General features: G+C 32.9%; 2 protein-coding genes across 7 annotated transcripts; both read right to left on the minus strand.

The window, feature by feature from the left end:
* Positions 1-2878: 2878 nt before the first annotated feature.
* On the minus strand, positions 2879-9355 carry LOC107920314 (protein POLLEN DEFECTIVE IN GUIDANCE 1). 6 transcript variants are annotated; one of them, XM_041109948.1, is made up of 12 exons: positions 9297-9355; positions 9087-9133; positions 8511-8999; positions 7411-7562; positions 6997-7100; positions 6508-6596; positions 6246-6319; positions 5271-5421; positions 5011-5178; positions 4378-4601; positions 4089-4157; positions 2879-3723 (listed from the first exon to the last, which is right to left on the minus strand). In XM_041109948.1, exons 1-12 carry the CDS (start codon positions 9338-9340, stop codon positions 3517-3519), a joined length of 1818 nt encoding a protein of 605 aa, XP_040965882.1. In that variant the 5' UTR covers positions 9341-9355; the 3' UTR covers positions 2879-3516. The 6 variants fall into 6 exon arrangements, with proteins under 6 accessions (XP_040965882.1, XP_040965881.1, XP_040965880.1 ...); XM_041109947.1 differs by having other exon boundaries at positions 2879-3405; positions 3501-3723; positions 8511-9133; XM_041109946.1 differs by having other exon boundaries at positions 2879-3421; positions 3501-3723; positions 8511-9133.
* A 3674-nt stretch (positions 9356-13029) lies between these two features.
* On the minus strand, positions 13030-14550 carry LOC107918560 (U-box domain-containing protein 21). The gene has a single exon (XM_016848142.2). It carries the CDS (start codon positions 14430-14432, stop codon positions 13098-13100), a length of 1335 nt encoding a protein of 444 aa, XP_016703631.1. The 5' UTR covers positions 14433-14550; the 3' UTR covers positions 13030-13097.
* Positions 14551-16452: the final 1902 nt, after the last annotated feature.

A 16452-nucleotide genomic window follows, 5' to 3' on the forward strand; every position in this document is an offset into this window, starting at 1 on the left:
AAAACAAATCAAAATTTAGGAAGCTTATTTTTTTGACATACCAAATACAAATTGTTCATGTAATAGATGCATACATGTTTAAAATTTGATCCACGTGTTCCAAATATTCTCCGCATTAAATCAGAGCTAAGATTTATAGTTCAAGTTGACATCCAAGCTAACAAAAGGACATGATTAATATATATATTACATTGATACTAGTATTTTGAAGACTCAATTAAAATATTTTGAAATTTAGAGACTAACGTGTAAAGTATCATCATAGTTTGGGGACCAATGACGTGATTAGCTCTTTAAAAAAGAAAAAAAAACTTCGATTTAAGGTGTTAAGTCACGACTTGAATAAATAACAAATATTAGTATCTAAAAATATTTTCGATAATTTTTTAGAGCATGTTAACTTATATATTATTCAAATAATTAAAAAATTCATAACTGTAATATAGATATATATCCGTATTAGATGTATTTTATTAATATAAAATACTAAATACGGTTCAAAACTATAACTTCCAAAAATCTCATGTGATGGTTTGATGATCAAAGGTATTTATTACCCTAAGTATGGTCTAGGTTCAAATTATACTATTTGCGTCTGATGTTTAAATTTTACCTTGTTATTATTATTAAAAAAAAACCATAACTTCCAAAAATAAAAGCAACCAAGTTTTTGGTTTGGTCTAAAACAAACTTTTGAAAGAGATTTGGATGCCCAAATCACTTTTTTTTTTGTTAAGTTTTGCTTTAGCTGAAAAAAAAATAAAAAGCTTCTTAAGGACTTTTAAAAAAAATGCTTAACAAACTATTTTATGACGTCATAAAATTTAGGCTAAATGTTGAATATGAATCTAAACCTTTTAAAGCCCCCTTTGTAGTAATCAAAAATTTGAGAGTGATGAAATAAAGATTAAAAATTTTCGAATTTACTCATAAAGATCAAATTTTTATATATTTATAAAGAAAAGGGTAAACTACAACCATGGTCACTTTTGTTTACCTTAGATTACGTTTTAGTCACTTATGTTTGAAACATTACGTTTTAGTCATTTACGTTATCATGTTGTAACATTTTAGTCACTGAGCCATTAATAGTCGTTAATGGTGTAATGGTAAGCTGACATGACACGTTAAATCATCATTTCAAACAAAATTTTAGGTTAAATTATACAATTGATCCCCATATTTTTTTCGTTTTAAGTAATTTAAATTTTTTTTCTTTTATGTTCTTTAAACTTTCCTCTTTTTTCCATTCTCATTTGTTTCTCCCTCTGTTTTCATACATTTCCCATTTCTTTTAACATATTAAGAAGTCGAATTGGTAAAAAAAAAAAGAAATAGGAAGTCGATTGTCATCATTTGCCTACAACCAAAACCCTTAAACCCATACCATGCTTCTTTCTTCACTACCAATTCAACTTCCTAGTATGTTAAAAGAAATAAAGAAGGTAGAAAAACAGAGGGAGAAGCAGCAGAGAATGGAAAAAAAAAGAAAAAAAAAAGAAAGTTAAAAGAACATAAAAGAATTAAATTGCTCAAAACGAAAAATTACGGGGACCAATTGTATAATTTAACCTAAAGTTTTTGTTTGAAATGATGATTTAACGTGTCACGTCAGCTTACCATTACACCATTAACGACAATTAACGGCTCAGTGACTAAAATGTTACAACACGATAACGTAAGTGACTAAAATGTAACATTTCAAACATAAGTGACTGAAATGTAACCTAAGGTAAACAAAAGTGACCATGGGTGTAGTTTTCCCTAAAGAAAAACATATTAATAATTATGTAATAAATGTTTACTTTTTATAATTATTAAATTTATATTTATATGATTATTTTAATTATTTATTTAATAATTATTTGAAATAGGAATGAAAAGAAAAAAAAGATATATTTGTAAAATGAGGTTTCATCGAAATAACTAAACTCATTTACCTTCAGTGGAAAATTCATCCTCCAAGGTCTAAAAACACGCGGACCTTAGATTAGTCAAACAAAACTTTGCACGACAATCGAGGGAAAAATTGTACTAAAACGCACCAAACGGAACCTTACTCAATAGGGCTAAGGTTTATTGTACTTGTGTTGTTTTTCTTTAGCTATAATGGTGTAAAAAGAATGAACCATAGATACGATTTCCCTTAGAGTCATGGTTATTGAACATAATAATTTTGTTATATATGTTTTATTGGTCATTAAATGTAAAATGGTTTTTCCTTAGTCCTTATTTGAGCAAGTGCATTAATTTTTATTTATATGACAGTTTTGAACCCAAATTCAGAATTGTTTGAATAGTTTTTGACTGTTACGTTTTGATGCAAAATTTGCACAACGCATTGGGGATTGTCCATGTGAATCGTAATCACCCACATTATTGAGGGTGAGGAGTTACAGAAATTCCAACGAGTTGCTTCCCTTCAATTAAATTATGAATACTACTGGGTGGCCAGTTGCTACTAAACTCAGTCACCCTCTGCAGATCAATTCACATTGGTTAATCTAGTACATGTTGATAAGAAATGGTCCCCTTCCCTCCGTTAAATACATGACCTGCACAAGGAAGTCGGGACCATAATACGCTACTTCCTTGAACTCACCCTTGTCAAATCAACTTTCATTTTAAACACCCGTCTATTCACATATGGAGTCTGGCTGCTATTATAATTACTTTGCAAAATTCTAGGGCCACTTTGATGATATGATTCCACCTCCCTTCCTACTCATAGCCCCTGCATCACCTTTGTCTACATTATTATTATTATTATTATTATCCACGCTTACTTCGTCCGGAACTTGGGAAACCCACGCATATATATTATATCTATTATATAAATATAAAATCCTTAAAAACATGAAAAATAACACAACCCAAGTTATCAAATATGCACCTACATTTTATATTGGAGTTGTTCTCAACGTGCAAGTATCCCTGCCTACTACATTTATCCCAAAATATGATCCTACATAGACCTTTTCTTTAAACCTCCAAATATATGGATAAATATTGAAAGAAAAAGATACTCTCGCAACCCGAGTTCAAATAACATGTTATCATTGTGATTACATAAGACTCGGACGATAAGGGGGGTAATGCCACAAGTGATTAGCATAGAAGTAGATATAAGATCATTTTATTCCAACTCTTAAAAGTCGGACTCGTTTCTGAACAAGACTTGAAGTAGACGCGAAGGAATGCATTTGGGGAGTAGGGAGGGATAGTAATACTTAAACCTTTGTATAAAGAGCAATAACTCTCGCAAGCCAACAATTTCATCAGTCTCTACAAAATTGGAGGGTAAACCAAAGACCCATGTATATATAAAACCCCAGTATCAAGACTAGACAATATCCTCTTTTGGTGTGGACTGTGGTATCTCATGTATATGTTACATCCTGCTGCCTGTTTCACGAATAATCTGAGCGGTTTTTCATATATTTCCCATTTAGGATAAGAAGCACCAAATTAATGCAATAGAACTTTTCTATGATATTCACCTTTTATTGTTCTGAATCAGTCTAAGTGAAGATGGTGTTTTCTTTTACGACACCTATTAACATACCAAGTTGCATGTTTCTGTAGGCCCATCCCGATCATTACTTTTAGGCTTGTGAGCATGACATAGGTTACTGAAATCAAGAAAATGATCCAAAAAAGTCTCCACGGCAAGGGGCTGTATGGGAGGTGAGCAGCATATACTGGAGTCAGCACTCGAATGACCTTAAGAAACAAAACCAAGAAAATAATAATTAATTTGAAATACTTCTGTAATGAGCATCTTTTTAAAGCAAGAAATTCAACATAGAGAATACTGGTCAACCAGAAATTGAACAATATCTTTTTTTTAATATGGTTAATTTCGTGCTTTTCCCTCACATTTTACTGCCTAGCATCTAATACATTCCAAAACCAATATCTTATCACTTCCATTGAACTGTATAACCGATGAACATCTGTCAGCTTTTTCCCCATGACATTATTGGCAATTTTTTCCCAATGTAAACAATAAACAAAATGAAGGAAAAGGGGGAGAGTGGAGGAAGGAGCAAAGAAAACAATTGAACAAAGTATTAACCGGTTCTTACCACACAAGCTGGAGCAAGAGGAACAAAAGTGAGATTTTTCTTGCTGTCTTCAGTTTGCATATTTAAAGTCTGAAAATGTTGGCATCGTGTTACTTTAAAAGTTAATAAAACAAGTTAAAAGAAGATTTTTTACCCTATCAATAAAACAGCTAATTAACGAAAGGGAAAAGAAAAAGTACAAGGGAGGGAAATATGGCAAAAGAAATGATATACAAGAATAACTTTTGTTCCCAAAATGACAGGTTTGGGGGAGATTTATCAAGAATCTATCACTTAAAGAAGCATGTACCTGCTTGCAGAGACCTTCAAGAAATTCCGAGTATTCAATGGGCTTTATACCATTGAATTTGGCAAGGAATGAATGTTTTATGATATCAATTAACATTTCACAAAAGAAATAAGAATGATTATGGTACTTACAAAAAAAGCTTTCAAAAGGACCCTGAGCTTCCAAAATATTTTGAGCTAATACGAATAAGAGAAATGCTGAAATGTGGAATCTCTCTACTGAATCTGATAGGGAAAATAATTCAATAGTTTATATTTGAACAAAAAGACCACAGAGATTAGCAACATGACAAAAAGAAAATGCAGACAAACAATGCAGATAATATGTTTCTAATAGTGATTTATTTTCCATGAGTTCCTTGTGGAACTGGTATGTGCTCAAGTTGGTTATTATACACTAACTAATACATGGATTGTGCTTCTTGTTCTTTCTAACTAATATTTCAATTAGTATGGCAGTAAAATGAACATGAAAGGAAAATGTTGTCAATATTTCCCTAGAGATAAATAAAAACCATGATCAGGAAAATGTTACAGTGATGGCTCTTTTTGCAGTTTAAATTCAGCAAGTGTCCAAATTATGATCAGGCAGTCACAAATGCTATAAAAAGAAATGCACAAAGGAACAACTCACCTGCATATGCGAGATTGTGGATGTTATCCTTGCTAAAGCGCTTAAAGACATTGCTTTTTATCTCAGCAAAGTTGTTGGATACCAGCAAAGCAAATAGTGCGTTATTATGAGCAACGATGCAAGTTGATAAAGCAATTGCCTGAGCTAATAAAATAAAAGAATGAAGAAGTAATAATAGTCAAAGAAACAAATTGAACAAGAATATTTAAGAGGGGGGGGCGGAGAGAGAGAGAGAGAACATTGCTTAAATATAAGGATATTTGAGAAAGCCATAGCCAATGCTTGGTCAGAAACAAATCTACGGATCCAGAATTTCATGTTTTCCTGAGAGCAAGTTGCTAGTCCTTCTGCAGAATTAAATAGGGTTTCAAACACATCTCCACCAAAACTTTGGCATAATTTATCAATTATCTGCACATGGACACAAAAAACAGTGTTACATAGAATTCAGCCAGAATACCAGCCAAAATATACAAGCAAAATTCAGTGGAATCAAAGCGGATGACAGAAGAACACACACTAGTTTCTTATGGTAGAAAAAGATCCTACAACAGATGTATAAAATAAATGAAACCATAAACGTCATTTAACAGTCATGGATCCAGAAGAATATCTCTAGAAGACTATCTAATATTTAAATATTCCAGATGAAAAGATCTTATTTAAGCATATGCAGGCATGCTAAGCAAGCTCCAAATCCTTGACCTTAATCCCTTGCTTTGAGATAGCCTTCACATAGAAGTTCTGTATTTCTCCCTCGGAAAAGAAATTTCCCAACTCACAACTTTAAAAATAAACTGTTTTGACAAAAGTCACTTATCAAGTTCAATGACTAAAAGGCTGGAAGCTAAAATTTCTCATTTTCAATATGTTAAAGAACATTTGCTTCTCAACATGTAGAAACATGTCACTCTCTATCCCTTCCCAAGGTTTTCCAAGTCTTATCATCATGTTCCATTGACCACCTTAGCAGCTGCCTATCCACTAAAGTTGGGTGTCTCATTACTAGAAATACCAATGTGAGCTCCAATTATAGACACCACTGAGGTACCACATTGTAATCACCATGAGTCTATTAGGCTCTAGCATTACTAGAGTGGAAGACAAAAAAAATCAGTAGATAGCTTAATTCACAGTAAATATTGAGCCTCTGATATAAGCTCTTAAATGCATGCACATCATTGAATCACTCAAAGTAATTGAAAAAGTATTCAGGTTCAGCTGTTCATTCTCACCTCCAACACATTGTAGATCATATAGAGTTTGATTGTTCCTTGACCACGAATCATGTGATATATTAGACTGATATCTGGGAAGACAAAAACTAAAATTAGAGAATAAAACCACCTATGAAAACAGTATTACTTGTTAAACTCTCTCAGTCCATTAGTGGTAGAGCACTAATTAAGCCTCAAAATCTTAACAAGCACCAATGATATGGATATTTTTAATGATCGTCTATTACAAACATACAGGCAGTGATATGTCCTGCCATACCTGTTTGGCCCAGGAGAATGACTCCACATGCTAGAACAAGAAAGCAGCCAAAATCACACAGCTCTGCTGCAGAAAGCCTCTTGAACTGCCTGCCACAAACATGGTTAGGTTATTTTGCAATCATTGCAAGACACAATAACTGCAGTATGTGCCAAAAAAGAAGAATATGATGATTTCATATATGGCCTGAAAGAAACAAATGTTGGTAAAACAAAAGAAGCATAAGGAGAAATAATATTTTTTTGTGCACGAACTCTAAAAATGATGCCAGACATTATGCCAGCCTTATTGAAACTTCCAAAAGAAAGCATGAGTCGTAATTCTAATAGAATCCTTCTACTACTTCAACGAAAAACTTAAAAGAGAAAAGGCAGAATTGTTTCGACATAAATTCGCCACAAGCATGGGGATGCAAATCATATGAACCAAAGTATGTATAAATCTGAGTGTGTGAGTGTGTGTGTGTATACAATATATATAATAGCTAACCTTGCAGTCAGGAACCTCCAAAGCTTAATCAGAATCCTTGTTGGCATGATAGTTAACAAGGACAGAAATGCATCAAAGCAGACAAAGAATCCAACATCTATAAGCTGAAATAAGATTGCCGCACTTGAGAATGTTTCAAAAAAAAAACAATGTTACAACAAAATAAATCAATTTGATTAAGCAATCCACAAGAAATAGAACAATAATTCAGCATTTTAACAAAAATAGAGTAGACATAGTTACCAGATGAGGCAAAAAGAAAAATCCAAGAAACAATGAATATAGTAAGTGCACGCAAACTTGTTACTGTTAATGTGATGAGGTACAGGTAGAGATTACCAACAAATCCATCTATTCTTTTTCTTTTTGACTCTCCTATTTTATCCACATCAAAGAAGGGAAAGCTAATATTACCACTTCACATCTCCATGGCAAGCGGAAGATAGTATCATACACTCGCTCTCGTTCTTTCTCACTACCAAGTGTTGTGGTCCTCCGCAATGAATTTCCACTATACATTTCATCCAAAAAGTACTTTGCCGGTGATTTGTGCACTGCATAAAGATCTGAAATGCATAAAATCAAAATAAGAATATGTCTTAAACTTACATTTACATGAAACATAACTGAAATAAACAAGAGAATGCAGATATAATATAATGCTCAGTTTCGCTAAATATACGCTCAATCAGCCCCAATTTAAGGTCAGAATTCTTTTATATCTTAACTCTATAGAAAATTCTGCCAACTAGTTAGACTATATGTGAACAATCCTAACTTCCTGGATCCAACATAACTTTTACATGATTCTGTCGGTGTAGGCTCCGAAACTATAGAAGGGGGTTAAAACTTTAATATATATATATATACACATATGCACTAGGCAATAAACATAAATATAGCAGTGCAGCATGCAAAAACCTCAGCCATATGAGTCATGCATAAGTAGCTTTCCCTTTCTAGTTATGTAAATTATGACGCACAGTTTTGCTACAAGTTTGTTGTTAAATATGCCAACAGAACTATGCCTCACTCACAAGAACTACTCGAGGTCAAGCCTTGCAAATTTCTGGATTTGACTCAACTAGGGTTTATGAAGAGGCTTGGTGGACATCAGACCTTGTGTTCTAAAAACTCTAGAACGGAAAGAACCACTTTAGTGAATTATACTTATTACATTAAAAATTAATACATTATATTCAATAAAAATCTCCTTATCAGAGTTCCAAGCCATCAATTATGATCATGTCAACAACTAGTAATACTAACATATGAGTGACACTCTACCATCAACCATGATCGCTGATATAGCCAATTCATTGTAATAATAGTCTTCTTGAATTCTTAATTGCCTCTCTTGAATAGATTAGAAAACACTGATTAAAGTCAACATTTGAGCATTCTATTTATATTCGTCCATATCTCTTCTACCATGTTCCATGCACCAAAACACATTTCCATAAAATGTTCAATAGAAAGATGTTTATAAAAGAACGGAGAGCATAAACGCTCACAATTAGGATCCTCAGACATAAGCCGCTTCCAATCCAAAGACTCAGCTGTGTCCAACTTATTCGCCACGTTCCCATTAACCACGGGCTGAGGCTGTGCCGGGGGTATCGGCTCCTTCGAACCATTCATCTCCGCACGATCCTCTTCCGCCCTGGACGCCACCGCTGCCATCTCCTCTCCTCCGCCAATGACATTCCGCTGCCTCAATTCCCCAAAACCACAAACATTTTGACACACGCTTTCCTCCACAACCACAACGCTCGCGCTGCCAACGCAACTGATCCTGTTAACGTTCCCGTTATCTCTGATCCCATAATTCTCGGAAGTCGACTCCACTAAGGTACCACTGCTATCGTTCCCACACTGTTCCGCCACCGGATCTTCCGAAATTACCGGGGAATCAGCTATAGCCTCCTTCCTCTTCTTCTGTTTCTTCTTCTTCCGACTATTGCGGGACGGCTTAGCGACGCCGCTTTGGAGTCCGATTGGATCTGAAGTCGACCGATACAACAAAGATCGGTCATCTTCTTCTAAAGATCTAGTTTTGCCTAAAATCTCGAAAGAGAGCTTTCTATTACCTGACGATCTCAACGCCATGGTGGCTATGCAATCATCTGAGAGAAATCTAGAAAAGGAACAAACAAAAAATATATAAATAACAAAAATTTGAAAAAAATGAAGATTTTGTTTAATTAATTATTTTGTTTGTTTGGATTTGGTTTATTTTTACGTTGAATGGAGGAAGTGGGAACTCTCAAGTTTTTTTTTGGCTTCCCATTTGGTTTCACCTTTCAAGGTAATGTGTTTGATGATGTTCCACCTCACGAGCCATTGGCGCCAGTGACGAACTTGGTCAAATCACCTTCTTACACGTAATATCTTTCTTTCCTTAATAGAATATCACCTTTACCTTAATTACTGTTTACCACCTCAACTTTCAAATTTTAGTTTAATTAGTCCTTCGTATGTAAAAACTATCACAACCGTCTTGTATGACAATCTAGCTGTGGTGAATACTATTTTTAGAATTTTTTATGGACATTTTTTAAAATCTATTAAATTTTTAATACTTTTTTAAAAAGGAAGTAGAAGAGAATAAAAAATAAAGAAAAAATGAAAGTTAAAACAACATAAAAGAAAAAAATTAAATTGCTCAAAATGAAAAAATATAGTGACCGATTGTATAAATTAACCTAAAATTTTTGTTTGAAATAATGATTTAGCGTGTCACACCAACTTACGTTACACCGTTAATGGCTCAGTGACTAAAATATTAACGTAAATGATTAAAATATAACCTGAGGCAAACAATAATGACTATTTTGATAGATTACTCTTTTATAAATTGAAGATCAATAATAAAAATACAAGAGCCAAAGTGACTAACAAAAATATTAGAGACTTAAAAATATCACATAAGTGCATGTATTCTTCGTAAATTTAAATTTTAGTCTTTGTACTTTTATTTTTAGGAATAATGATTCGAATCTAGGTCTTTATTAGGGTATATGAGCATCCGATCAATAGGTCTCAACTTGGATTCTTATTTTTTAAAAATTTAGTCTCTCTACTTATCAAAATTCAAATTTTAGGTCTATTAACATTGTTAAAATTATTTTATTAAATTCAAGTTTATTACAACGTTATGTTTTTTAGTCACATGCCTACCAAGTGAGTTTTTTTTTTACTTCAACAAATTTAACAAAAAAATAATAGTTTAAGAATTTGACCTTAATTTAGAAATCTAAAAAATAAAGGGACTAAATTCTTATAAATAAATATATAATGACTAAATTTCAAATTTGTTAAACTTACAGGGACTTATGACACATTTTAACCAATATATTATTATTCCTTAATTAATAATTGATCAGGCTTTAAAGAAATGGATGGTTCATTATTCTTTATGATAGCAGATTTCATCATATCTATTATAGTAGACTATATTATACCTATATATATATATATAAGCAAAGGCCTTCCTTAGATGACACATGTCTCACTTTTTCTTTTCTTTTCTTTTTTTCATTATATAACAAAATGGTCAAATATCATTTTGGTCCCTCTATTGTGCCTATGATTAAGATTTAATCTTTATTTTTTAATTTCTTAAATAATTTGGTCCTTATATTTTATAATATTATCAATTAGTCCAAATAATTAATATTATAGGATAAAATCATAACTATACATGAACTTTAATTTTTGTGCAATTATACACTTTAAACTTTAATTTTAGTTCAAATGTATACAAAAACCTTTGATTTTGATTCAATTGTACGCATTAGAAGAAATGAATACATCAAATTTTTTTTATATTGTACAAGTAAAATTATATGTAATATGTAAACACAAAATGGTGTTATATCGATAATGATGTTAGTGGATTGTGAAAATTGAATAAAAAATCAAGATGTCATATATAAAATTGCACGAATATCAAAGTTCATGTATAACATTGCACATTAAATCGAAGTTCATATGTAATCTTGAGATTTATCACTAATATTATTGACTACTCAAATTAAAAATTTTACATAATTTTTTTTAAATAAAGTGCTATTCTAATAACAAAGTATTTTCTTTTTAAATCCACATTAAATACCAAAATTATTAATCGTGCTAATTATTTGGACTAACTAATATCATAGCTTTTTTTTTCCTCTCTTTTTTTCAATCATTATAAAATAATGATAAATTTTCAGTTTCAATCTATTTATTATACTCACAATATTTATTCTTTATATTTTAATTTGATATAACATGATCATCTATTTTTATGTGATAATTTTTACTATCATAGCCCAGAAAATGTTTTTTTTTTTAATTTCGTAAGGCACCAATCGGAGCAAACCCAATAAATAATTCTTCGTATCCTGTAGACCTATTAAAGTGATAGACGTTGGTCATAAGTTTTAAAACTACTTCATACCCAAAATAACGATTGAAGCCTCAACCACTAATAAAAACTTGAGAGAACCTTACTCTATAATCATCATTTTATTGGTAAGGGGTTAAGGGCATACATATACAATTAACAAAGTTGGTAGCGATGCATCTCGATTAGATCTTTTATCTCACAAAATGACAATCGATCTCTATATGTTTAGCTCTCTAATGAAACATTGGATTTGAAGGGATATATAGTGCGGTTTGGTTATTATATATTAACTTCATTGGGCTAGCAACCTCTTATATCAACTCTTGAAGCAACTGCTGTAACTAGATTAGCTCACAAGTGGCTAGGCTCATTTCTCGATATTCCACTTCTACACTTGGTCTTACCACAACATGTTTTTTTGCTTTTCCACGAAATTAAATTACTATCAAAGAGAACACAATATCCTGAAGTGGAACATCTAAATATCCAATCACCTATGAATTCCCATGATCTTCCTATAATATATCTTCTTCATGAGAATTTTTTATGTGCTAAAGAATACACATTGTCGCATTCTAGTGACTATCACAAAGACTCTGAAGGAATTGACTAATTACACTCACTGCAAGGAGATACTCGGTCGAGTGATGATAAGATAATTAAATTTCCAACCAATCATCGATATTGACTAAGATCTTTTAAAGACTTTCCTTGGTCTGTAACAAGTTTGACATTAGGATCCACTGGTTTATAATTTAACATCCCTATTTCCTCCAAAATATTCGAAGCATATTTTTACTGGGAAATAATAATACTTATTTTAGATTGAGTAATCTCAACACAAAGAAAGTATTTCATCTTTGTCTGAATATGATCCAAAAGATGTTGCTCGAGACGTGACATACCTTAATCACCATCTTCTATAATATCAATGTCATTAACATATGTAACAAAATAGATACACTTGCTGTGACTGTTGTGATGATAAAAAAACTAAATGATCTGTTTCACTTCGTTTCATCCCAAACTCCTTAACAACAGCTCGAAAATAGATGATTTTAGCTTTAGAAAAAAAAATTAAAAAAAGGTTTTGCTTGGATTGTTTTCCATCTTGTGTGTGCTTATTTTCTTTAAAAACGAAGTGTTGAGAACGAAAAAATAAAAAGGTATATAATTTTCATGATATCACCAAGTTTCCACCAAATTTGAATGAGACGATTGCATTATAAATAAATATTGTGTTTATAATAAGAAATAAAGAACGTTTTATTTATATGTATATATATATTAAAGTTTCTTATTCAAGTTTGGTCAGTCCAGTTTAAAGACTACTTTCATTATTTAAATAATAATATGTAAAACAAAATTTATAATCAAATTTTAAAAAAAATTATAAGTCTGGCTAGTGGCTAGTAACCCAAACCTCTAAACAAAGTGCAGAGGCAAAGTCATTGGTGCTATGGGTAGCTGACACACCTTCTTTGGGGCGGCTTTACATTCATTAAAAAATGACTTAATTAAATCAAGACAAGGACTCGAAATGGCAAACCCACTTTGAACACTTTTCTATAGGCCTTGTATTGACCAGTTTGCTTCAGCAAAGAAACAGGATGAAAAAGAAAAGAATAATGGGAACTATGTACTTCAATCTATGTCTTTTGTACATTGAATTGTAATCTGTAAAATTATAACCAAAACTTTTTTTTCCCTAAAAAGGCCTTTTGAGACCCTTGAAATGGTCTATGGGATCAACACATTCTATTTTGCTCCTGTAAGGGTTTAACATTTTCAACAAGTCTGAAACTCTGTCCTTTGTCTTCTCCACACAACCAAGCTGTAATAGCAGCAACAGCTTTTGAAAAGCCCCCACTTGGAGTGCTTCAATAAGGACTCCACCATCTTCCTTTTTCTCGTTCTTGCAAAGCTTCCATAAAATGGAGACAGAAAACTCGGTGGCCATGGTTGAAACCCTGAGGATTTTCTTGACCAAAACCGGCATCGTCAAGGCATTCTTGCAGGCCATTTCTCTGCCTTGTTCGGTGTCGAAGATTCCATCTAGGACACCCAAGGCTTTCTCGCACATTCCCCTTTCGGCGTCCACGAGCATTTCTAGCAGCAATGGGACTATGCCTAGGTTTACAAGTTTATTACCCACTTGTTTTTCGTTACCATAGGATGTGATCATATGGTAAATGATGGTTAACGATGCTTTTGTTGATGTTGAGCAAATTGGGCTTTTGATAAGCTTCAATAATGCTTCAATGGCGCCTTCCATCTCTGATAACTGATTCAGTATTTTTCTTTGATCTTCCATTGATGAAACGAGCTCCTTCAAGGCCAAAACTGCATTTCGTCTCCTAGACAAGTCTCCGCTGCTTAAAAACCTTATCAAACAATGCATGGCTGAAGCTGATCCTAAGAAACCCTTGGCCTCACCATCGAGAGGGAACATTATTACAAGAGCCGATAATATCTCCTCCAAGACCGAGACGTTTTCGTCGAAAGCCGCCATGGAAAACGCCGCGAACGCTTCCGATAAAACATTGCCTGTCCCATTACTCACAATGCACCGCTTGTTACGTTCACTCTCTTTGGCCAATGACTTGACCTTCGCCACCAAATCTAGGCACCGTGACCCATCTTGCTTCTTACAAGCGACGTCGATTTTCGAAAGAATCTCTGAAACCTCCATGGAACTAACAGGAACACGAGGCGTGGGGATTCTTTCGATCCCGTGGGATCGATTCTCGACGCACCAATCTTGGATTTTTTTCCTTATGATGTGGTTGGGGATGGGTTCGAGACTCCTTAACACTCGATTGGTAAGAGGACAAGTGAAATTCCCGGCTTCGATCCATTTCTCGATGTTGGGTCGATCATACGTTATACCTGAAGATAACGTGACGGGGTCTTTCATCAAGTCCAACGATATCGGACACCTGAAATCTCTAGGAATCGAAAGCTCCATTTCACCATTTTCATTCCTTGCCTGCTCTTTCCCCGCACGCTTACCAGCTCTTCTCTTTCTCCAGGAAGAAATCATCCTCGGAAAAAAATATACTTTTTCTTTCTTCTTGTTTGGTTTCAATGAAAAAAGAAATGTTGGGTTTTCTTTTTTGTTGTTGTTGTTGTTGAATGAAGTAGAAATTGATTGAGAAATTAGCATATGTGTGCGTATATATATATGGTGATGACATAAGGTTGTTCAACGTGTAAGACCTGAAGAAAATACTAAAAAAAATCTAAAAAGAAGAATGAATGAGAAAAGGTTTGAATATTTGACCTTTGAATTTGATAAATACAAATTGAAACGGTAAAAGGGGTTAGAACTCGGTGAAGACAAATAATGTTGGCGGATTCTTAGAATAGATCAAAACTTTGAACCTCATTGTACGAGTCGCTGGATTGACTCCCTCCACCCGTCGCTCGTTCCTGGTCCAGCCATGTGACCGTGACTTTCTCTTTTTCCTATTTAATACATCTAAATTTAATAATTTCATGACTTAATCCAACCATGGGCGTAGTCGGATCGGTCCGTAAAATGAAAAATTTTTCATTTAGACTTTTTAAGATTTTTGAAAACTTAAATTAGTAAAGATAAAATTATACTTTTAACCCCTTAAAATGATAAAAAAAATAATTTAATTCATTAAAAATTATAAAGATACGAGTTATTCAAATAATGAAATCGTATTTTTACAATCATAAAAATTAAAATTTAATTTCGACCCCCTAAATTATTTTTTTTTACATTTGCCCCTGAATCCAACCTCGTCTTAAACACTTTTAACAAACAATATTTTTTATTATATTTATATAAAATCTTTAAAACTTGATCATACAATACTATAGTTTGAAAATCTCATGATTCAAACTAAGGAAACATTAATTATTACTCCAAGATAGAAGTGTTCATAATCCAAATTGCTTTGAGTTAAATTTGTTTATTGTTCAAAAATACAATATATAAATATAATTTTATATTAATATTTATATACAATTAGATGAACTGTTTGGAGGGGCCAAATCCGGCCTGAGTCCGGGCTTGAAATTTTTTTGAAAATGTTATGTCAAATAGAGGTGTTTATGGGCCGGGCCAGGATGGGTTCGGGCCGTGCCCAAAAAAATTCAGCCAGTGTCAAGGCCCGGGCTTGGCTCGGCCCGAAATATGGGCCTGAAATTTTGTCCAAACCAGGCCCAGGAAAAATTCTTAAGCCTGAGCCCGGTCCGGCCCATTTTTTAATAAACACTAAAAATTTATTTTAAAAATAAAAAATATATATTTATTATATTTGGTTCAGGCCGGGTTGGGCCCGGGTAAAAAAAGTAGTGCCCGAGGCCCAACCCATTTCCTAAAAGGGCCTCTTTTTTTGCCCAAATTCATATTTTGGGCGGGCCATCGGGCCGGTCATGACCGCCCGGCCCATGAACACCTCTAATGTCAATTAAGTTTTTCTTTTGAAATTTTATATTCAAGTTTTACATATATAAATTACGAGTGAGCTAAATTATTAAATTAATATTTATAATGATTAATTTTGATGACAAATATTAATACGATTGTAATGTAAATTAAAAAAAGACCATGTTGTAATTATGTTATGTTAAAATATGATTAATGATTGGGTGTTTTATTAAGATTTGGGGTCTGCGTTTCCACATTTGCATGGACCTAACGCGTCCTAAACGCGCATGCAAATTGCGGAGGAAATTGATATCGTTTATAATATGATTCACTATCCAATAATTTACGCGTTACCAAATTTATAGAAATACGGCGTTTGGGCCTCGTGTGGGGATAATTAATCTTGTATTGAAACGCGTAACAGTTAGCAAAGCGTTTTGCCCCCCTGACTACGCGTCTCCTAAAAAATATTTCTATTTTTAGTCCTGATCAAAAATATCATAAAAATTATTTCTTTTTTTAGTTTTCTTAGTAACCAAGTCATTTTCTAAATATTTTTCCAATTTTTATTTTGTGAAAAATAATTTAATTAATGAAAAGAAAAATGGCATATTAATTAATCTCTCTGGGATTTTTTTTACATTTTCTAAAACTGTAT

This window comes from Gossypium hirsutum, chromosome D13 (assembly GCF_007990345.1).
Source record: "Gossypium hirsutum isolate 1008001.06 chromosome D13, Gossypium_hirsutum_v2.1, whole genome shotgun sequence".
NCBI lineage: Eukaryota > Viridiplantae > Streptophyta > Magnoliopsida > Malvales > Malvaceae > Gossypium > Gossypium hirsutum.